Source organism: Labrus mixtus, chromosome 15 (genome assembly GCF_963584025.1).
Source record: "Labrus mixtus chromosome 15, fLabMix1.1, whole genome shotgun sequence".
Classification (NCBI taxonomy): Eukaryota; Metazoa; Chordata; class Actinopteri; order Labriformes; family Labridae; genus Labrus; species Labrus mixtus.
Window position 1 is genome coordinate 3,411,349 of NC_083626.1, and position 24,352 is coordinate 3,435,700.

General features: G+C 39.5%; 3 protein-coding genes across 5 annotated transcripts in view; 1 reads left to right on the top strand and 2 right to left on the bottom strand.

The window, feature by feature from the left end:
• Positions 1–7,307, bottom strand: part of nphp4 (nephronophthisis 4) — a 200,754-nt gene extending 193,447 nt beyond the window's left edge. The window contains exons 1-2 of one of the 2 annotated variants that reach the window (XM_061057571.1): positions 6,980–7,307; positions 6,365–6,499 (exon numbers count right to left, since the gene is read on the bottom strand). In XM_061057571.1, the coding sequence (XP_060913554.1) occupies positions 6,365–6,499; positions 6,980–7,156 (312 nt within the window). In that variant the 5' untranslated portion in view covers positions 7,157–7,307. Of the gene's footprint in view, positions 1–6,364; positions 6,503–6,979 lie in introns of both variants that reach the window. The other variant, XM_061057569.1, reaches the window with a different exon arrangement.
• A 1,149-nt stretch (positions 7,308–8,456) lies between these two features.
• dffb (DNA fragmentation factor, beta polypeptide (caspase-activated DNase)) lies at positions 8,457–17,563 on the top strand. The gene is made up of 7 exons (XM_061056949.1): positions 8,457–8,627; positions 9,317–9,443; positions 9,537–9,722; positions 15,066–15,145; positions 15,233–15,406; positions 15,494–15,594; positions 16,697–17,563. The coding sequence occupies exons 1-7, from the start codon at positions 8,505–8,507 to the stop codon at positions 16,944–16,946; spliced, it is 1,041 nt and encodes a 346-aa protein (XP_060912932.1). The 5' UTR covers positions 8,457–8,504; the 3' UTR covers positions 16,947–17,563.
• c15h1orf174 (chromosome 15 C1orf174 homolog) lies at positions 17,431–23,741 on the bottom strand. Of its 2 annotated transcripts, XM_061056951.1 has the most exons (5): positions 23,576–23,741; positions 21,425–21,543; positions 21,040–21,111; positions 20,569–20,940; positions 17,431–19,176 (listed from the first exon to the last, which is right to left on the bottom strand). In XM_061056951.1, exons 3-5 carry the CDS (start codon positions 21,109–21,111, stop codon positions 19,033–19,035), a joined length of 588 nt encoding a protein of 195 aa, XP_060912934.1. In that variant the 5' UTR covers positions 21,425–21,543; positions 23,576–23,741; the 3' UTR covers positions 17,431–19,032. The 2 variants fall into 2 exon arrangements, with proteins under 2 accessions (XP_060912934.1, XP_060912933.1); XM_061056950.1 differs by lacking the exon at positions 21,425–21,543 and having other exon boundaries at positions 23,576–23,740.
• Positions 23,742–24,352: the final 611 nt, after the last annotated feature.

The following is a 24,352-nucleotide window of genomic DNA, read 5'->3' on the forward strand; positions in this document are numbered from 1 at the left end:
AGGTTGTCCACAAAATTGCATTACACTTTTCAAAACAAAAGTGAACAAAACGTCAGAAAAACAGCTTTTAATGCACCAGACACATAAAAGCAGCAGACCTCTTCATTGTAAAGAAAGGACTGCAGATACAAAGCAAGTAAACATATTTGGTAAGAGCTCTTTCTTTCTCTCTTTAATCACAATGCATCTTTGCTTTTCACACAATATTAAAACCAATCCATCATGGCTGACTTGGGGAAGGTGGGGGCCCTGCGTTCCTGTAACAGAGGAGAGGATCCCCCTCTGACATTATTTGGATATCAAACAGCAATTTGCCACTCATAAACACCAGCATGAATGTGAGTGCGTCGGGCCAAATCCAATAAAAAAGCTGGTGCAGCTCTTGCGGCATGACACAGAAGGGGCCAGGCCCACTTTATCATCCTGATAGGATATGATGTGGTGTATATTATTACCCTGGATGGATAATGGGATTAGGATGCTTATTGGGATACCAAGTGGGTTTTTATACAGGCCATGACTATTATGCAGGATCAAAGTAGAGCCTTACTGTGAGAGACTGTTCGATCAAAAGAACATCAAGCAGAGGAAAAGGACAGAAAACAGATGGTGACAAAACTGGAAATCTGAATGTTGCCATAGCTGTGACTCATTGGTGCCTCTGTAAAAAGCCTTATGCAACACTGCATTTATCAGCGAGCTCCAGCTCACAGTATTATTTCCATTAAAAAAGAGTTTCAAATCGTGTACAGCGGCTCAGGCTGTAAGTAGATCAGGTATCTTTAACATTGCAAGCCTCACAGGAGCTCAGCAGTGCTCTGACGCATTCATAAAACACTGGATAACTGGCCGCCAACCAGGATGAACAGAGACCTTCTGATGTTAGATCGAGAGGAACACAGATATCCAGCTGCTCCCCAGATATTTGTATCAAAAATAACAGAATGACTCGGAAGAGATGGTAAACACGATGCTGGGAGACACATCTTCAGGGGGAAAACTACAAACGGGTACATTTTATAGTTCAGAACAGATGACGCTTTCACCAGAAACTTCTCTGGCAGGCACTGCAGAAAGACTGCACTTTTTAACCGGTTCAAAGGGTCAAACTATGAGATAGCAAAAATGTATCCTTAAGTATTGAGTTTGCAAAAGACAACTGTTAAAAAACTTGCCATCAGAAGTGCTGTGATGCTATATTGGACGATGACTTATGTGTTTTCATTAGCATAAATGTGCGGGCAAATATTTGCTTCAGGATGTCGAGTTCTCTCATCCTGTGGGATGGAAGCCCCAAAAATACCATAATGATACATGGCTGCTGGATGCTGTGAATCCAATTTACATATAACGACAAAGGGCAGTTGCTTGTTCTCTCTTTCTTCCTCCCTTCCCACACAGGCAGAAAATGTTCCCAGCACTAAGTGTGTCCCATAATCACCAAGAGGAGAGGTTGCACTGAATTGTTGCAAATGAAATCCCAGAATGACACTGCCAAGTGTAAAACAGTGAGTAATTTTCTCACATTCATGAACCTGCTCAATTATGTCCATTTCTAATGTTTTATTGTCGCTGACCTGTCTTTAGAAGCCTGTTCTCTTGACGCAATCATCCTGCTTCTGTTTGCTCTATCTAACACAAGGATGAAATTGTCATAACTCCTCTAACGTGCTACTTTTCTTTTCTTATTAAAAACATTTCCTGTTTTCCTATAGGACCAAAGGAGCTCACAGCCAGAACCAATACTTTTAGCAGGCCCTTAAAAGCTCTTTTATTGTATTTTTTATTTCATCTCTGGGAGGCTTTGGAGGGCTCGATGTCAAACCTCAATACTTTTAATAATACAAAATAATTCTAAACAGCAAGAAGTGCTGTTTTTTTCACCACAAGCTCTTTGTCAACCACAATTCCCTTGCACCTCTCTCCTCTCTCTGCCCTCATGCTAGCTGCCAGTCATATGTGATAACAGTTAACCTGAGAGAAACTGAAAGCTAGCTTGGGCTTTATCTGATTAGCCATTTGAAGGGAATGCATGGCCTATTTATCTGGCGCTACATCTGATCAGGGAAGTATTCACCTGCTTGTTGTAAAGATATAGACTGCATACATTAAAGGGTTTTAACTTAACAAATATGATATGGGCAGTTTCTTATGATGTGTTTATTGCACATTTTCATACCCCGAGGAAGATGAAAATACAATATACATAATGCAGCCTTACAGTGACGTTTTGACAAATGGCTGCATGAAGCCATCTCCATTTGCAAAAATAACAAGTTTACTTGAACTATCGTGTTTCTTTGGAGATAATAACAACAGATTCCAAGGAGGAAAGACGTCCATCCAAAGCAATGAACCCCCCTTTTCAAAGACCTATTAAGCATCACAATGCCAAGGTCTCTGGTAGGGATTGGTTAGCAGTAACTCGAGTACTTTGTTGACATCATTATTCAAGTAGCATTTCACTACTTGTGCACCTCCACACGCGTTGTTCAACTCAGTAAGTGTTTCATGCACAATGTCAGCCTTGAACCAGAAAAATGGATATCTGGAAGTACATTGACAAAAAAGACGACAATAATGTTCAGTGCAAGATATTTAGTATCAACCTTGCAAGTCAATGAAATACTAGTTTTGGTGGTGACTGGATATCTGCACCTATAGTTTTGTGGAAGTAGAAGTCTTCCGGCTAGCTAATGCCGATTGTCCGGCCAGAGTTCAAGCCACCATTATGGCAAACTCAGAGGTGAGGACTGACAGTCTAATAAGCTTTTCAGTGACCCACAGTGTCTTGAGAAATTATCTTATCCAGTAGACATATTTCATGTCTGAATAAGCTCAACATAGGTACACAGAGAGTCAGTGTGAAAATGTCTTTAAGTGCCAGCAATGAAGAAAAAAGCTGAACCTGCTGGAAAGCAAGGTCAAGGCTGGGGATGTGTCCACTTTCCTTTGTCCTGTGTGAAACCTGCTTCATCTGACACATCACTCCCAGATGCAATAGCTCAGCACCTCTTATCCAAGGCAGACCAGTTCACAGGGTGCTTCCCAGTCGTGGCCAGGCCTGAGCGGATCAGAGACCCCTTTTCTGTTGATGTGACAGAAATGCCTGATGACCTGACAAGTGCAGAATAGAAGAAGCTGCTTGAATAATCAAGGGACAGCGCTCCAGTTTGAAGCTGAAAAATCACAATTTCTGTACTCGTAGTAAATACAATACAGAGTTGATTACCCAGCACTCTCACTGAAGGATGAACAGTTTTTTGTTGTAGTTTGTTAATTCCTTTCACCATTTTTTATATTTCTTTTATAACTATTTATGTGTGTATGATGTTATTATCGCCATCCACAGCAGAAAGTTGTATAGGGAAACTCTGGTTTGAAAAAGATTTGGTGTTATTCATCTTAAATGTTAGGTAACATCAGTCCTAGACTATGATACAGTAAAACATATTAAAGAAATCAATAACATGTAGATTCAATTAGGAATTTGACTGCATCACCTTTAACCTAGAGAACAAGAAACAAGCCGTTAAAAGAAATGGAGGACACAGACCTGAGGGCGACTGGATATTCAAAAGAAATCCTTTCAAGTTGAATGAAAACTAAACATGATCTGATCTGTGGAATATTTCAATACCACACTTTGTATACTTAGTCTTTTGTATCTAAGGTCCTCTTTAGCTATCACATTATCTTCAGCATTTTCAAGTAGTAATTGGAAATTTCATCATCAAAGCTTTAAAGAATACATTGTACATTTTGACATCAAACATTCTGCATGTTCCTTTTATCTAATAATGATTACAGAGGAGAAAAGGCGTAGGGTACAATGGTTGAAAAAAGTAAAGAAGATAAAAAAAAGTGTATCAAAGTGAGACGGTACCCTTGTTTGCAACTGTCATTGCACATTTGAGAGAAACTGCAGACCAACATAGTTCATGGACTCACTTAGATCAGTGCATAAAAATAGCAATCTCAAATGGATACACCAGGGGCCGTATTCACAAAGTCTCCTAAGTACTAAGAGATACTAACAAAATTCTAAGAAAACTCTAAGAATCATGACATTTTCTAAGAATTTCCCCTTAAAGTTATGGACTAGATCCTTGTACAGATGAAAGTTATTCACAAAGCATCTTAGCCCTTAAGAGAGCTCCTAAATTGTAAAACTGGAGAAATGTTCTCCAAAAGAAGAATATTTTTGACTCATAGTTGTGCAGAACAGAAAACAAATATTTTTCATTTGAAACCATCCATGACTTTTTTCAGTACATAGTGAGACATGCATGTTGAGTTTCTCTACATGTGGTTTCCTCCACGGGTGCATCCAATCACTAATTAAACCTCTTTACCTGCTGAAACAACAATCAGCATGTGAAGAAGCTGCTGCACAAGTGAGCATGTGATTTTAAACATCTAGTAGGCTATATACTTTTAAAGTACGTCTTACAAATTATCACACAGATGCTAATTTCACAGTGTTCATAATTATACAATGGCCCTTTCCGAATAGCCACAGTTCAGTAGGCAGTACGTACTTTTCAGGGAGTTTCAGTATACTGAACTTTCGTGGTCATTCAGTATGCATTTTTTGGGTCCTCCTCAGTCTACTGAACATTTCAGTATGGATACTAACTTCCGGGTTTTATGCAGTATGGATCAGATGCATCCTTTCAGGAAATTAATTTTACCACCCACAATGCTGTGCGAAATTAAACATAAAACGTCACTTCACGTGCGCCTCCAAATCAAACGAGCGTGGATTAATAGAATACATTTAGAGTTAATGTCCCGACTGAAATCACTACTTTAAATTAACAGAAAATATAACAAATGTCTGCATTATTATAAAACCTTTCTCCCTCTATTTAAATAATGATTTCACTATTTAAATGTGTCTTTATTGGTTTATTTTACTTTATATTCTGTATATTTCTGTCTTTCATGTATGTAGCCTACTGTATGTTATTTAGTTATTTAATCTTTTACTTGATTTACATTGTGATATTGTTTTTTGTTTACCTGACTGAAGATGCGCATTACTCTTCTTGAATAAAGCAAAAAATAAATAAATAAATAAAAATGGGTGGATGCGGCCGGTTCGGGTAACGTAAATGACGTCACTTCCATACTGAATGAATCAGAAGAAGTAGGAACAAATATCTGCCTACTGTGCATGCCTACTGAATAGTAGGTACTAAACAGTATACAGCACGGATAGTAGGTACTGACTACTGACTACTGACAGATTGTGTATGCACTTGGCAATTCCGTTGCACCCCTTGTCTGACTAGATTATATGATTTACTTTCTATCTCAATTGGGTCATGCCTAGCAACGGCGTCAACTACTCCTCCTCACTAAAAAAAAGGTTTCTGTCCCTTCCTTGCTCAGAGTTCCCCTGAGAATGTTCCTAAAACTCTCCTAATTTGAATTATGACAATGCAATGAAGCACTACTTTGGCAAATTATATACTATAGCCTTCTGAGTCAGTTTAATGTGTAGGTTTTATTTAGAATATTTTTACTGCTTTACCTTCACATAATTCTTTATTTTAGCGATCCATTTTCTAAGCAGTAATACTTATTCCTTTGCATGTCAGTACTGTATGCCACAGATAAGCTGCAGTGTTCACTGCATGGAAGGGACATAAATAAAATAAAAACGAGTGGTAATGACATCAACAATGAATTGCCATCAGCTGTAGATATACAAGGATACCTTTATGATGTTAATAATCAATCCCAAAAACAAACTGAAGATTACAGATTTCAGTCTGAGCTTGCACAGCACTGTGTGAGACAAGCTGCATAAACCCATTTTAATGTAAAGTATGAACTGGATATTCACAAGTTTCTCGTACAATCCAACGCTGCGGAAAAAAAAGAAAATAATTCTTCATATACACATCTGCCTCTACAGATGGATCTACTACTCACGTTGCCCTCTCTAATAATAAATTAAAATAATGTGTTCCTTATTAACTTGTAATGTCAGATATTGAATCACTTGTAGCATGCAGCTTGTTGCATGAAGGTTTATCTGCAATCATGGAAGTTTGTACTTACTGTGTTTAAGCTGGCAATATTCCTGAGAGCTGTGCAGAACACAGTCCATTCATCATTGCTAATTTAATGTCTTGAGTGGTGGAGCTTTTGAGCTGATTAAATTAATTAAGCCTGAGCTAAATCAATGTAATTGACGCCTGAATATACATTGACTTTACTATATAATCATCAATTAACACTAAAACACGAGAAGACATTGAAAGTAAGACTGAAAACCTAACACAAAGTCAATCATAACTTCATGTCATCTTCAGGCCTTATTTCAGTTAAATGCCTGTTATAATGGAACTACCTGATCGAAGAAGATCTTGTTGTTTTTCATCCTCTGTGCTTGGCTCTTCCATGTTTTCCCAAAGAAGTGCTGGTGACTTTTATCAAACAGGGTCACTCGGAGCTGGTAGGTCAAATCTTGTCCCCCCTCTGAAATCTCCTGTGAGTAAATGTAGAAAAAACATTCATTAACCTAACCCTGAAAGGTTTTGATGTATTCAATATTTACAGGCATTAGCTTTTCTCATTTGACCATCACCAATTTATTAGTTAACACTCAAACAATATATCCTTGTAGAAGATTTATATTATCTTAAAAGTTTCCACTGAACCAGAGGCTAGTGTGAGGGTTTACTGAAGTGGGTTTACTGAAGTGGGTTTACTCTGGGCTACTGGCTTTTAAGTAAATTCAACTTTTCCTGTGACTTTTTTAACGAGTTCTCTCTACGAATAGTGACGCATCATAAATTAGGTGTAGTAGGTGATGTCATGGGGTCGTTATCATATTTATCGATCTCAATATCTGTGAGCCCAGAGTCAGTGAGTAGACTCGTCTCTTTAGGTTTTGTAAGCAACCCTTGTGCACACAAGTTCCTATATCTCTAGCAAGCATTCAGCGTGAGCTTTGTGAAGTCACCTGCGGGGGTTGAGCTACAGTGAGTCGGCTGAGGCAGAGCTGGAAGGCGTGGGACTGGGTGATGTGGCTGTCCACGGCAAGGCGGACTGCCTGGCGGGGCGGGGGTACCAACCGGCTTCTTTCAAACACTTCTCTCCAGCTGTCCGCCGTGGTCGACATGTCTTCCGTTTTGACCATTTTCGTATGTTACTGGAGGAATGAGCATGCCATCGCAAAATGTCTGAAATATAGCTGACAACAGAACTGTTACTGAGAAAACTATTTTTCCTAAGTCCCAGTTTAGATTTTCGAACACGCGGCCGCCATATTGAAATCGGACTCTCCTACTTAACGCAAAGGGGTGAGCAAAGTAATATGATATTATCATTTTGTGTACTCACTGATAAATACAACGATTTTACGACGGAATTATACTTACGAGGTGTGCACTTATAGAGCAAGTCATTTTAAACTGCATCAACGCATTTAAACAAATATTCACAGTGGTCGTCATAAAACAATTTACCTGCATTTGGTATTTCCCATCGCCTTGCATCAGTTACTATGGTAATTGTGGCGTTGCTATGCAGGACTACCGTACAGTCGGCCAAATGTTTCAACACAGAAACAATCTATGAGGGCATGTTGTACCAAACAGTTATTGCAGAACACAATTGTTTAATTATTGTCAAATATAATAAACAAATATCAAACTATATAATTATTTGCAATGTATTATTTAAAATATACAGCATATAGCATTATTCTGAGCAGTAGTAGGCTATGTGTGATGACAAAAACATCTAACCTACTAAATCAAGGCTAAACAATTAGACTTGACTCAGTAGCCTGCATTAAAAATAGGTTTGTGGCCCTTTAATATATAAGAGTTTGAGGCATTTGATTGTGACAGCTTTCAAATTTTAGTTTTACAGCAAACTGTTGGTCCCATTTAATGTGATTGTAACTTTTATTAGACAGTGTGACAAGATAAATGCAGTAGATTGCTTTGTGAAACTGCTGGCCTGGGTGCATCTGACACTTTTCCAAAAGTGACACATGAGGGTAGTGCTTAAATGTAATTGATTTTAAACCTGCTTAAAATAGATATCAAATACTATTCCAGATAGCCACTTATGTTGTGGAACTAAATATTGGGCTTCAAGGGGTAAAGAAGAAAATGAGTCAAACATAGGCCTACACTTGGAAAAATATAATTTTCCTCCAAGTCCATTACTTTATTTGATTTGTGTTACTGTCAGAGCCGCCAGCAATATCAGTGGGCATACAGCTAGAGATAACACCTCTGAAGAATATTTATCTTCAAAAGATGATCATTGACAATCTGCTTGCGATATTTCTTAATATGTATTCTGATGTGTTCACAAAAAGATATAGCCTCTCCCATCAGTGTATTCCTTTTGTTCAAGAAATGCTGACAGCAGAGAACAAACACTAGAGGGCAGCATCACAACCATAGACTGAACTGCTGCGTGTTCTCAGCCTAACGAGGAAGAAGACGGAAGCGGTACATACAAACAGTGCAATGTTTCGACTCTTTGGCAAAAGTAAACCCGTGAAAATAAGAAGTTGCAATGATAACAGAAAATACGGTGTCGCAGCACAAGGCTTGAGAGAGTTGCTTAAAAAAGGCTGCAAGTTATTACAGGTGAGCCCATATTTTGTGTGGTTGAACATGTTTAGTGTTTCATACCGACCCTTCCGCTTTTCTTCAGGGAACAGATGCTATCAAAACAGTTCATAACTCCTCTTAAACAAAATAAAGATACAGTTGTTATCTTCTAGATTTGAAGAAGCGTAAGTGACTGTTCTGAACATATTGCCTGTTCCATAACAACCTGAGCTTTTTGATCAAATGTTCTTCGAAACAGGGTCATCTTCAGCAAAACAAAACAAGATATTATAAAGAAATCATACCAAGAGGAACATAGCCTTACAGCAGCAAACTCACAAGACAAGTCTATCTTTAAAATGAGTAACAGATAAATAGAGATAGGAAATTCAACAACAATAAATGGATAAAAGCTGTAAATCTATATAGTGTGATATACCAGTGCATGTGTAAGTGTCAGAGATAGAAGACAAACAATTAATCTTCTGTAAAATAAACTAACTGTACCAAAACAAATGGTACATAAGATAAGGCAGGCTGTAAAAGGCTTGTATGACACTGTTTTTCATAGACCTTTATAGTAAATTATATAAAACTTTATAAATATATTTAAAATAAAAATATTACCACACTGTAAGATAAGGAGATTTGGGCATTTAATTGAACTTCCACCTCATGTATTAGTTTGTTGTTGTTGTGTAACTGTATGGCATTTTCATTTGCAGTTGCCACTTCCCGGTGCACATGTTTGCTTGTATGTTGATGGGACAAAAGTGACAGAGGATTTCTTCTGGACTCTTCCAGACAACATTGAACTTGTTCTTCTCTCTGAAGATCAGACATGGAGTGGAGGTTGGTGATACAACCCCAGACAATATATAAAAAAAAAAAGCATTCTTGTGTTTTCTTTCTCACTCGTATAACTGCTTTGCTTATTGTTTTCAGTTGTGTGTGACATTGGTCAGTTACTCAACACAGACCGGCATGCTGACGGCCTCATTGAAGCTGCGAAAGGACTCCTGTCTGATGAGGAGTCTCCAAAAAGGCGTAAAATCCTGACTGACCTGCTGCAGAACCTGGAGGACAGATCTGAGCTGGAGGGCAGGGAGGAAGATGAAGACTGGTTCAAAGGTACAAAGTCAAATGGAGACTTTGGCTTTTTGACTTGGGATGCTTGGTTTATGGATCGGCAACAATGACAAACATACAGTATAGCTTAATTTTTCTCAGGTTCCCTATTTAACAAAGGACACACCTGCTTTTACACTGGAAGAACATATATTTGATATTGTGTTTTCAGATTTTTTTGTTTTAAATACAACATGTAAAATTGTTCAGGTTAAACAATGGCAGAACATTCTCAAGTCAATTTAACAGATCCTAGGTTCACACATGCACAAAACTCCTGAAAACGTCCTGATATTTCTGTGCTGAGATTCATGTGTGAATGTAAACAGCAGAATTACCACTCCAACTTAACCCTGAGTTTTTCCTGCATGACTCCGAGTTAATTTCCCGCATCAGAAAGCGTCAGGGTGAGCTGATGTGAAAACCCAGCAGGAAATATGCATGAAAATTCACTGCAATCGAGTGGGAGGATGTGATGAGGATTATATCCGGCGATCGGCATGCCAACTGTATAATCTCCGTGCACATATTGAAAATGCTTTATCATGTTATCTGCTCACCAGTATGTTCTTCTCCACTCTCTCATTGATAACATGAATATGTTAAACTACACGTAGCATTGATAGGCATAGCCTTGGACTCTGTTGCTTCATCGTTGAGATCCCCACACTGAGAGGGACAGCCAACCACTGTGAGGCTCGTTTTATCTAATAGTTCGAGAGGTAGAGGGTTAAGAATGTGTAAATTCCTCCCCTCTGGGATCAGGGACTTTTTGGTCTTAGTGAGACTCAGAGGACATACTTAACATTTTCATGGATACTTTTTTTTAAAGTTAAATTATTATTATAGAATTGAAAAACATCAAAAGTGTGTCTAAATTGGCCATTAAACTCCACGTAAATTGATGATAAAAATAGTTTAATTGCTATATGAACAACACTAATTATTACATCATACATACATTATCAACAGACAAACACAGTTGGATTCTCAAAGACCATTTCCAAGCAGTCCATTGACTTTAGTGAGGGGATTTAATCAGATATATGGCCAATCTGGGAATAAATTCCTTACCAACCAATTTCTACACCAATGTCTTTCTAAAGGTGTCTAGTTACACATATAAAAAGATTTAAATTCAACTCCTGTAGGAAAATCCGTGAGAGCTGCTGAAACTTCAGGTACCTGGAACCCTATTGGTTGAAAATTTGAAAATTTTGATTTTTTTATATGATTTATCTATTTATGTGCCTTAAATAGCATATTTGGGGTCAAATTAGGGGTTATTTGGGATGCTGAATCCATTTAAAGCATTTATTTTGCACCAAAACCACTCCTTGGTAGAGAAACGGCCACGCCCACTTTTCCAGCTCTCTTGAAAACCCTTTGTTTAGGTGAAAATCAATGTTGCATGTGAATTATAAAGCATCTTCATAGGTCTATTTATAAATGTATTAGTGATGGTAACTGCCTTTTATTAAATGTTAAATGTTGCAGTTGGTTAACATTTGTAGCAAGAGAGTGAGTTTTGAGTGGCAGGTGCCAGACGTGCTCAAGCCATCCTGTGGATCATGGACAGACACAATAGAGTCCACACATATCAAATAATATTCACCGGTCAAAGAGATATTGCAAGATGATTTTAACTCTGATATGTAAGTATTATTAAATTTGAGTTGATGTAATTCATGTAACATTGCTACTTAATGTTTTACTGACCTCAACAGAGTCATCTGTAGCAGCAGCCAATGCCGCTCTCACAATCAAAGTGTCAGCATCATTGTCATACTGCTCCACGGTAACTCTTGTTATGAATGTTCAGTGTTTCCCCTAGGTTTACAGCTTTGGGGGGGTGGGGGCACACGCCGACACTTAAAGGAATCTTGGTATTCATGGGTTACTTTTAATGACAGCTGTCCTTTTATATGGGAAAGGTATCCTTAAATGACTTCTTCCCCTGATTTCCGACTCTATCCACTATCCTATCTCTACAATAAAGGCACAAAAAGCCGCCCCCTAATATAATGGTAGGGGAAACACTGATGTTGTCAAATGTATCATATCTGGTCGAATCTGTAGATTACAGCAGGAGTTCTTGGTACACTGGATGTGGTCATGATCTTTTGGCGAGCTACTATAGCCATCAAAGACCACAATGATCTTCTGGGAGCGACTGCCAAGACACTGCACAAACCTCAGGTAACTGTCTGCAATCTCCTGCCAAGTCTGACCGTGTTCCCACTTTACCAAGTAGAGAAGCCATCCTCCATCAACCACCAGACTGGAGCAGGGTTGGTCTGTGTGGTCAAGCGGATCGGACAAGTCTTTCAGGCTTGTTTTGGAAAAGCCTGCTTTGTTCGCCTTGTTAATTTTTTTACCTTTTTTGTTGAACAAGGGGAAGGGAGTGAGCTCATACTCTAAGCTTGTCTCAACTGTCATATCCCGTTGGGCAAAGATTATCAGTCAGGTGAACAACTTGAGTGAGTTTAGGTAAACCTTCTTGTCTTTGACCTTGGGAATATTTCTCAGTGATGACATGGCCTGCACCTTGAACTTCACCTCCATGGTCAATGTCACTGACTGTCCATCCAGCTTTAATCTGATCTGCATTTACCTCCCAACTTCCGCTCTCTCAGCATTGACTGTGTCAACCGCAGTGCTCATGAATCCTGAGAAGGACACAAGCAACTCGATCGTGGTCAAATGGGTTGGTCTCCTCAAACCTTTTGAGGTTAAGTTCAACTGCTTCAGCGTCTCGCTTCATCAGTGTTCTGGACAGGTCTTTGTGGAGTTGATTGTGTCCTGACACCTTCCTTCATGTGCTGGTTGACATCGGAGAAGTGGTTGAGGGTCTGCACCCAGAACTTGTGGCCTGAATCACTATTTCTCATCCTCCCTCTGCTCAACCCACCATCTGACTTGGCTGCCTTAATCAGTTTCAGTACAACCCACCCAACCTTAAAATGATGGGTAGATTCACCTGCTTTATGATATCCACTGCCTTGAGTCAGATGGGGAGATCGAAGGTCACTATGGTGACTTTGTCCCTGGAGAGACGCATGCACTCTTTGAGAGTGGTGAAGATGGTCTTGTGGTCATTAGGGTCACATTCGAGGAGTGTTCCCATAAATTTAAACAATGTTCAAATCTATATTGTCTCCGACAAACTGAGTGACTGAGCAGATTGACATCCATGATGTTCGTCTGATTGTAACTTTGTATTTCACTTTTACCAGCTGTCGTAACTAATAGACCCCCAAGTTGGATGTCAACCTCAATCTCATCATCTATCTGATTGTCGGTTTCTTCAACTATGGTACCAAGAGCGCCAGAAGCATCAGAGATGCCCACTCCATTCTTGTCATTGAGGAAGTAGTATTTGTAATTTTGTATTTCTGCACAAGACTCTGTGTACCCCAACCGGTGTAACTTGTTGAGCATCCACTTTGACCCAAATCTATGATCCAGTTGTATGGCAAGCCCCATCATGTACGGCAATACCCCTGACCGAGGCCAAAAGGCCTTTGTGAAGTTCTGTCCCCAAATGGCTACTCTTTCATCCGTCCTCACTATAGGTCTCAACAACATCTGAAGGCTCTCAGGAACAAGTGCCAGCTGACTAGGGATATCAGTCATACTGTGTGCAGTTGGGTATGACTTTGGATCTATATCAATGGTGGTGATGTCATTGCAAATTAACTTTAGTGCAGTCTTTAAAATTTGAGTCTTCTCATTTCCAAACTTAATGTTAGCATGTTGCTCTCGAAGGATGTTGCTGGTCTTATCTTTGAAACAGTGAACATCTGCTTTCCTCTTCTGTGATTTTAAATACAGTGTATCCTGGTATTTCTCTAGGAGCTTCTGCTTCAGCCACTTCTTTGAATATGAAAGATTCTTATCCAGTGACTGATCAAACTGCTGCATTTTTATGTGGACTTGGTAAAGTGTCATCACCCCATGCTCGAGTTCCAGGTCTAACCATTCACAGAGCTCATAAAACACAACGTCTCGCTCCTCATCAGTTTTCCTTCCTACATCTTTTGTCTTGGAGTAATGACCATCTGTCTCGTAGAATCTTTATTTTTTTTTTAATTCTGTAATCATTCTTCTGACATGCAAGACATCCTTTGTCATGTGGACAGATATCTTCTCTACTATGTTGTATTTTGAAGCAAATAGGAGGTCAGATGAACAGTTACTGCAAAAAGACCTTGAGAAACCAAAACAAACCCCTGTGATAGCTAGCTAATGTTAGCATGAGGCAGTCAGCTATCATTCAAGTAAGTAAAATAGTAATCAGATGCACTTGGGGTGTGTGGATGTTAGCTAACTAACCAGACTACCTAGTGTTTGCTAGCTATAAGCTAGTTTGATGACAGTACACTCCTTATAATAGTATTAATCAATGTAGTGACATTCAATATACAGTTGTAAATAATGTAAGTAATACGTACATATCAGAGTTAAAATCATCTTGCAATATCTCTTTGACCGGTGAATATTATTTGATATGTGTGGACTCTATTGTGTCTGTCCATGATCCACAGGATGGCTTGAGCACGTCTGGCACCTGCCACTCAAAACTCACTCTCTTGCTACAAATGTTAACCAACTGCAACATTTAATATTTAATAAAAGGTAGTTACCATCACTAATACATTTATAAATAGACCTATGAAGATGCTTTATAATTCACATGCAACAAGCAACATTGATTTTCACCTAAACAAAGGGTTTTCAAGAGAGCTGGAAAAGTGGGCGTGGCCGTTTCTCTACCAAGGAGTGGTTTTGGTGCAAAATAAATGCTTTAAATGGATTCAGCATCCCAAATAACCCCTAATTTGACCCCAAATATGCTATTTAAGGCACATAAATAGATAAATCATATAAAAAAATCAAAAATTTCAAATTTTCAACCAATAGGGTTCCAGGTACCCGAAGTTTCAGCAGCTCTCACGGATTTTCCTACAGGAGTTGAATTTAAATCTTTTTATATGTGTAACTAGACACCTTTAGAAAGACATTGGTGTAGAAATTGGTTGGTAAGGAATTTATTCCCAGATTGGTTTTGAAAGCTGAGACTGATGAACTGGAAGACTTTTGCCTCTGTGATATTTCATGAAATGTACCAAAACCTGACTTGCCCACATTTGGGGACGTCTGGCTTTAGGTAACTGGAAATATGAAGTTGACACAAAATCATTCCCATTGGGGTCACAACCTCTTCATCTCATTTGTAACCTTGATATGATGTATTTTGTTTGCAATTGTAATATGTCTTACATTCAACACTTAATGTGACTCCAAATTCATCTGCTTTTGAGGTTAACCAGGTTTTGATTTCAGGTGTTGATTCCAGATTCAAGACCAAGTCTGCCTACATGAAGTTCAACTGTGAAAGCAGAATACGAGGCTACTTGAAAGAAGTAAAACTCCTTTTTCTATGAATTCACCCTCAGTCATTATTTACTGTTTATTTATCTGATATACTTGCGTGTCATTTCTGTCCTCAGGTGGATGATGCCACAAAAACCATCCAGAAGGCAAAAGTCAGAGCTGAGTTTGAGAAAGCATCCAACTGCCTGGTGGAAATGTTGAAGACCGCAAAATACAACGGCTGCTACTTTGACAGGACTGAAAAGGAGCCACATCGCCTCTGCACTCTGGAGGGATGGTTCACCTGCCAGGTATCAAAGGTGTTGATACATCTGCCAGAGCTGAACGAGCAGCTGAAAACATGGTTGTCATCCTTGTCTCCTCTGTTGCTTCCTCAGGGATCGTTTGACCAGGACGTGTGCCCGTCTCTCCACTCGATCAACCCTTACGGGAGCCGGGAGAGCAGGATCATCTTTAGCACCTGGAATCTGGACCACAGGTTTGATACTTAAGCTGGATCCAAAAATCTTTTCAGAACTTTCAAGGGCCCAAAGCTAAGCTATATGCTAACTATTGCAGACAGATTCTTAAAGATGTACTTTGATCTTGAAGTCCGCATTAAATGAACCTTTGAGCGTATGTAACTGCCGGGTCATCCATCTGGACTGGTGGCATAGTGATTAGTGCACGGATATAACTTTTATATCTGGGGGCAGATTAGTGATGAGAATGATCTTAAGTTTATACTTAATAAACGTTAAGCATCCTTATTGTTCTATAGCTAGCCTCAGTAGAGGCCTGTGTAAATATGAGCTGTGAACAGTGTTTGACTCTGAGGAGGAACTTAAAGGGTGGGTGTTCCTCGGCATGACACTGAACAGGTTTTTCTAAGACAGTAATGGAAGGCCTCTTTTTCTCTAAATGCTGTTATCACCAATTACAAAAAAACCCTGTAATTTCAGACCCAAGCTGAAGAATATAATCTTTTATCATCGAGGCTTTTGTAGACATTTTTTCATATTTTAAACAAATGTTGACGTTTCTAAGGTCTTTCAGCTGCCACTAACAGGCGAATCTGTGTGTGGAGGCAACATTCATTAAAAAAACTTAGACCCAGGGAGTCTGCTCTGTGGTTTTATTCAAAGACTCCAGTACAATACAGCTCATGAAGCTCTCAAAAGAAATGACAGCACAAAGCCACAGCAGAATCAACAGTGTTGTTTTCTCTTGTCTGAGTCTCTACTTTTATATAATCTCCAAACAAACAAACAAACAAAAAAGACTGCCGACACCACACATCAAAAGGACACCTGAGCATGAGGGCTGAAGCTTCACCCACATACACATGAATACAACCTGGAGATAGAGACACAGGGCTGAGAGGACAGGGACAGCTCCATGATCATGCTGCCACTTGGCATCATAACATGAGCAACCTCAGGTCAGTTTGACCAAGTTAGAGATGTTTCTCTTTGCTGGATAGATCATATCTCCTGATGGATACAGGTAGACAGATGAGCAGGCCAATGTAGTGGCAGGCTACACACGTACAAAACAAACAAAATACAAAATACACTTTTATTTCTTCTTCATGTGTCAAGGATTGAGAAGAAGAGGTCGGTCATTCCCGCTCTGCTGGAAGCTCTACACAATCACAAGAGCACAGATGTCAACCTGAACTACTTCTACGGCTTGCTGTTCACCAGGGAGAACCTCAAACTGGTTCACATCGTGTGCCACAAGAAAGGAGCGCACAACCTGCTGTGCGACACCAAAAAGATTTTAAAACCAGCCAGTAAAACAGAGCAGGCAAAACAGAAAGCCAAAGGGAAGAAGAGGCACCTGGTGTGAATGTGTTTGTGAAAAGTAAGTGTTTAGACTGTGACAACATTACGTATTACACCGATGTTTATTCTGTGAATTATCTCAGCTCCCTTATCGCAAGACCAAGTCAACAAGGTGTCACTACTTTTAACCTCACTTGATTATTTTTATCTCATATTTTGCTTGTGGTCAGTGTATCCATTTTTTATTTTTTTTTAAAGATTTATTTTGGGGCTTTTTGAGCCTTTATTGGAGAGACACGACAGTGGATAGAGTCAGATATTAGGGACAGAGAGAGTGGAGAATAACATGCGGGAAATGAGCCACAGGTCAGATTTGAACCTGACCGCCCGCTTTGAGGACTACAGCCTCTGTACATGGGGCACACGCCCTAACCACTCGACCAACAGCACCCCAAGGTCAGTGTATCTAAAAAAAACAGACTAACAGTGATTTGTTTGACACAAAGGATGAAATCATGAGAAAAAAACATTTATTTGTTCTTGTATTGGCACAATGATGTAAACTGCATGAACTGATTATACAATGCTTGAAGAATGAGGCACAAAGTTGCATAGACGAATATGAAAAGCTTTTTTTTTTTTTGCATAAATAAGGCGGTAAAAATATATAAAACATTTGATTGGATTGTCACATCAACGTATATACAAAATACTACAAAAACTGTGAACAGCTCAAGTGCATTTACTTTAAACCTCAAAGTGAGACATCTGGGACTCACTTTGAGTCGTCATCGTTGTGCTTAAACACAGGATGTTAGAGAAACAGCGTTTTAGTCCATGATTTGTTTAATATATCTAATTTTACTGTGTTTGGAAGTATGAGCTTCACAGAAAAATCAAGGGAAAATATCTTCTGTATTGTTTTGTATGCAAATATACAGATGTGTTTTATCTAACCAGCTGCCAATAAGATGATCACACAAAGACGTGTTGATGATGAAACTGTGAGTGTAAGTCAACAATGGCTTGTTCGTTGTCTATTAAAAGCTCTCATAATGAAACTCTTCTTTGGCATGCATGCATTACCTTCTGTCTGAAATTGTTTACAGTCTGAAACCAGAACATGAAATCTATCACGAGTTCTTCTCTGTTTGACTTCTGCATCTTTCATTTTTAATGTTCTTATTTATAGATGCGTATGACGTGTTTTGTTTTGATCCAGCACTATTTGGCATCACTCTGACTAATATCTCAACCTGCACACCTGACCTCACATTTTGAAGTATTTTATGGTGTGCTGTGGACGGATTTGTTTAAATAAAGTGCTTTTCCAACACACCCTATAGCTCAGTGGTTCTTGACTGGTCGAGTCTCGGGACCCACCACAAACCCATTGAGGAGAAATTGCAACCCAAATTCCTGAAAAAAGTTAACCTCTCAAATGTTATTAATGAAAATTGTGCTATTTAGATTGTATACTAAAACATGTTCAACAACAGAGTTAGAAAAACAACAATATTTTTTAGACTTTTTGACACTGATTTTTTTTTTCCCAAGACGTCCTTTTGTGACCCACTGAAAAGGGCTCAGTGACCCACTTTCGGGTCCCGCTCCACCGGTTGAGAACCACTGCTCGAGCTAAAACCAAAGGTGACTGAACCAGGGGCAGAATTTAATCTATAAATATTAAATCATTATGTAGTATTTACACACTAAATATGTTCCTTACTGATGACTATGAGCACCATTACTGTGGCAACCTTACAAAATATCAGAAATATTACTCTGACATCATGCCACATGTAAGTGGTTGAATACTACAGAGCAGTTTTTGGTATTTAGACAGCCAATCAAGGACTTGCTTTCAAACTGCTAACCGTCAATACTTTTGGTAAATGTTTAACAACAAATTTAATGCTCGATTTCTGAGTGCAAAAAAAGCCACTTAAGCCCTTTGTGAGCTACTAAGAGCAAATTTATGGCAGATAATGTTTGTTTGGCCTACAGCTTATTTAGCTACAGCAAGTCAACGCTAGCCTCAATCCCACTTAAAGTTTAATTTGGCTGATTTTTCTTCAGTTCTGAGGGGTTTAATGTCCTTCCACGGGGTAAGACAATGAGTCCACTACATTCATTAGTGCAGCTCCTTGTCACTGAATGCCCCCTCCGTCTCCTTTCTGCATAGTGCTGAAGTCTAGCTCCTCTTCGTCACTGTCCTCCAGTGCGAAGTAGTGTCGTCTCCCGTTCTCCCTCTGAACACGGGCAGAAGAGGCTGATGACCTCTGAGGGAAGTCCTGTAGAAGAAATAAGAATTATTTTATTAAGAGTCCTAGTAGGTCATTAGTGATGATTTAGGGATTTTTTTAAATAGGGGTAGATACATTTATCAACAGAAAATCTAACTTCTATACATATAACCGTTAGTATTTGTTAGTATTTTTGCCCATAAAACACCACTGTTTAAACACCTCTCACTCCCCAACCCCATACCATACCATACCAGAGTCTGAGCTCAGATCTAAATGTCACAAAGTCCTACTATCATGTACAGTCATGTCTTTTTAGTTATCAAACTGGAGACGTGTACTTTGTAATAGATGTGGGGCCTTATCTATGTTTAGTCTGAGTTTTTTTCATCATAACCAATTCTGAACTGGCCAACATTTCCAACCTGACTAACAAACCTCCTGTTATACCATTATCCTGCTTCACTAATCCATGTAAAGGCTAAAGAGGCAGAATGGTGGTCAAACATTGTTTAGCTGTTATGCATACAGCTTCGGTAGTGACAGAGGCCAAACTGTTTAGTGCAAATGATGCACAAAGGCATCCCCAAAGGGAAAGGTCCTCACGCTCTGGGACTCAAACCTCATCTGTGAACGACCAATTAACATCAAACTTGCTCTCAGTTTTTTTCATGATGAGGTCATGACGACATCTCTAGTTATTGTGGTTAATGTTGATAACAGCTGGAGTGTTTAGATGATACAGCTTCCAGTATTCAGTTACAAATGAGACATTGGTCGGCTGCTTGGGTCCTCAAACATGCCTTGAGCAGTCGTTGGTTCTGAACTGAAGAGGAACCCTGAGGCAGGAGGATTGCTCAGTGCACAATGTTGTTTGAACTCAGATTGTTAAAGAAGCCTGGCAGATTTATCCAGATTTTGTACAAGTCAGGCAGAGGACAAAAGCTGACATATTGAATCGAAGAATTTGACAGAATTTAATACAATGCGTTGAGTATTTATGTAGTATAATTCTAGTGAGCACAGTATGTTGAAGGTGAGACTGTAAGGCCTCTATTGCGCCGTGCGATCTGGGTAAAAGGAAAAGAGGTGAAATGGTGGGGTGAATTCTTTCCACCACTGAGCCAGCAGCAAGGTAGTAACAAGAGACATAACAGAGGCAAAAGGGCGTTTAAATGACGAAGCTGGCGGGACAAAGCAGTACTGGCAGTGAGTTTGGTGCCTGTATTATTTGTTTGGACGTCACGCCTCTTCTGCTCCCATAACGGTGCAACGCTGTGTAAATATTACAAACTGGGACAGTAGTATGGCAGCATTTGGTTCCATGTCAAAGGCAGAAGTGGCATTACAGAGAATCATCATTTATGGCACTGAAGCAGAAACTCTCATCAAAGTGGATGCAGTTTATTCATTTAGTAGAGATAGATAAAAACGGCTCACCTGTACTGTATCCAAGTTTCCAAAGAACTGCTCCACAGGAAGAATCTGATTACTGTCGTCATCTGGGAACATGTGTCTGACAGAATCTTCACATTCCATGTCCTCAGACTCCTGTTTGTCAAAGATATTATTCAGTCTGCAGCTGTCCATATCCAGCCCTGTCCTGAGTTCATTCTCTTTGCCCTCCTGTCCTTCGAGCTCCGGTGATGCCAGGCATCTCCTCCGGCCTGCGGTCAGAGTGCATTCGCAGCTGATGCTGGAGAGTCTCTCTTGAGGTGCGTCTACTTTACTTAAACCACCGACTACAGATGTGCTCTCTGCTGACGAGTGTGTCTTTGGACTTTGTGTACATCTCCTCCTTGTAGCAGAGGCCTGCAGCGGAAAGTTAAAGACTTATTTAATAACAAACAGCAGCACATGACATGTTTAATGTGCAATTTATTGTCTTCTGTGTAACACATGAACACAAACCTTTCTGGAGCTTTTGACCTCAGAGCTGCTCTTCCTCTTTCTGGGTTTCAAGCCATCAGGTTGACCGGGCATCTGAAAAGCAACATCACTTTTTTTTAGTCCCTTGTAGCAATACTCATTTATAGCCACCACTTAAGGATAGCTAATCATTATAATTATCATCATCAGAATATTTAGTCAGTCCTGTGAGGTAGTTAACAGGATGGATGAGGAAGAACAGAAGAGCAAAGAAAAAACTGTATTTGAAGCATCCTTTGTGTTGAAAGAAGAGCAACACTTTTTGATTTAGGAGTTATTCTCAATTCATGGGATGAGACATCACAATCACAGCTACTTTATAAAACATTACAAACAGCATACGGACAATGAAACTACGAAGCTATACCTGATATTCACACTTCAATATTTGTTTAGTTGCTGCACATCATATCAGCCTTGGCAGGGTAGGCAGCGGTCATAACACCAGCAGGTCTAACCTTGGCTTGCTAAGCCAGGTGCTTTTTCCTAAACACAATCACGCAAAAGGGGAAGCGTGTTATTTATTTTGTCCAATTTTTTAAATCAAGATGTTTGATGTTCACTGTTAGGCACCACTTCTTCATGCACAGATCTTTTAACAGGTTAACTTAGTTAATCCTCACATGGTATGTCTGTGTTCATTTGAAAAGCAGCCTCTGATAACCACTGCTGGACTACAATGATCAAATCAGTCAAAGTAACCCTGGGAAAGATTAGAAAGAATCAGTGATCTACTGTTACATAGAAAAAGAAGATGGAAAGAAATGCAGCCAGCTTCATGCTTTGTGATGTAAACATGACTGAACAGGTCCACATGGACACACAGGATTTGACTGATAACATTTCAACGTCAAGGATTGTTGTCATCTTCAAAGTCACGTGTTTTTCTAACAAAGCGTTTTAAGATGACTCTCAGATGTAAATATGGCTGGGTAGGAATATTAATGCACTCTATGCACTATCATACACTGCCTGGCCAAAAACAAAGTCGCCACCTGGATTTAACTAAGCAAATAGGTAAGAGCCTCCCATTGGATAATAACTGCATGGGCGATTATCTTTCAGCTGGCAACAAGTTATTTAACCCCAACTGATGCAATGAGTAGCTTCTCATTTCTTAAACTACTATGTTGAAAGACCCATCCTGTGGTCGTGGAAAAGATGTTAAGTCTGTTTGAGAAGGGTCAAATCATTGGCATGCATCAAGCACAGAAAACATCTAAGGAGATTACAGAAACTACTAAAATTGGGTTAAGAACTGTCCAACACATTATTAAAAACTAGAAGGAAGATTTCCCCTGTTCCAGAGTGATCAGGGTAAGAAGAGAGGTAGATGAAGTGATGCACCCATCATGCCTAGTGCCTACTGAACAAGCCTGTGGGGGCAGTGCTATGATCTGGGGTTGCTGCAGTTGGTCAGGTCTAGGTTCAGCAACATGATGTGCCCAAAGAATGAGGTCAGCTGACTACCTGAATATACTGAATGACCAGGTTATTCCATCAATGATTTTTTTCTTCCCTGATGGCACGGGCATATTCCAAGATGACAATGCCAGGATTCATCGGGCTCAAAATGTGAAAGAGTGGTTCAGGGTGCATGAGACATCATTTTCACACATGGATTGTCCACCACAGAGTCCAGACCTTAACCCCATTGAGAATCTTTGGGATGTGCTGGAGAAGACTTTGTGCAGTGGTCCGACTCTCCCATCATCAATACAAGATCTTGGTGAAAAATGAATGCAACACTGGATGGAAATAAATGTTGTGACATTGCAGAAGCTTATGGAAACAATGCCACAGCGAATGTGTGCAGTAATCAAAGCTAAAGGCGATCCAAAGAAATATTAAGAGTGTGAGCTTTTTTTTTTGGTGACGACTTTTTTTTTGGGACAGGCAGTGTATGTGCTTACATTTCATCAAACTACAACTTTCCGAAGACAAATGTTGGAGTGAGTATTAGAGGAAGATATCCATTAGAAATGTTGTATTTATAGGAGAAAAACATCTGTATAGGTTACCATTAGTTTACAGTAGGGATGGTTTAAAACCCACCAACTCTGTAGGTCTGTTAAAATCCGCCCTTATCCTCCACTGACTATAATCCTCACAGAAGCTGGTAATTTAGGTCACGTTACTTATCAGCCATAAAGAACTCCAGTAAACACTGAACCTTCTTCCACTGACAGTACGTAACGTCAGCACTGTTTGGATGTTGACGCTCACGGTGTACCTATGATACCATAACTTTCCACAGAGTTGTGATTAATCACATCTCCAAATATGTTGACCTAACGTCAGGTTGCATATAATTCACGCCGGATCAAACTGTTAGAAAAAAGATACACAATGTGAGGTTACGAGGAAAGCTCAAAGCTTGCTATGTTTATAAAAGCGTACGATAAAAGACCTCGGTTATTAGCAACAAGCTAATTAAGCTAGCAGGATACCAATAGGTTACAAATAACTCATTTCCTAGCGGACTGGGTGGCTGTTAAAGAACTAGCCTAAAGCTTACCTTATGCAGCATTTGCTGGTGTTTTTATTTGTGTTTTGACGCTCCCGGTGTCAGTTTTCTTGTTATTCGCCTCTAAATCATGTAAAGTGATAGTCTACGTACCACTGCTATATCTACCAGCTTCGTCGTCTCCGCTAGTCTTTGGCAGGTTCACAAAAATGTATTTCCGGTCGGATGATGAGGTTCACTCAGCGGTCACAGCTTCTCAGTTCATCAGGGCTTCCTTACTTTTAATAGCAAAAAGTGTTCGTAAAATTTCATAGGCATTTAAATACACATTTACATCTACATATGTCCGTAGTTTTAAGACTCTTCCTGTCCACTTAACAAAAAAGGGATGGGATGTGGCCATAAAGCCCCAGTAAATATTAGAAAGTGTTTTTTGTTTAATGTTTTTTTTTTATTACTTCAGATATCGACTGATCGTTTGGCCATCTCTAAAAATGTTAATATCCTCGTATTTATGTTCAATGGCATTTCCATGATTTTATTTTGAAGGCAATATCACCATTTCCGCTTACGCGCCTCTAAAACTAACAGATGGTGCAGCTAGCTGTTAGCTCCGTATGGTTGTGTTGTTTCTGTTCTCTTTATCATACGGTAACGTCTGACTGGTCCTCAATAAACCGCGTTTGTTGGAGAAAAATATGTGACAGCAATCCCGTCAACGCTTTTGTTTGGGATTGAGTGCCGAGATAACAGATTGACTGGGCCGTCTTGAGGTGACGGACGGGGAGGAGTAAACGGAAACTATAGTAATTCCAAATATGTCCGCTA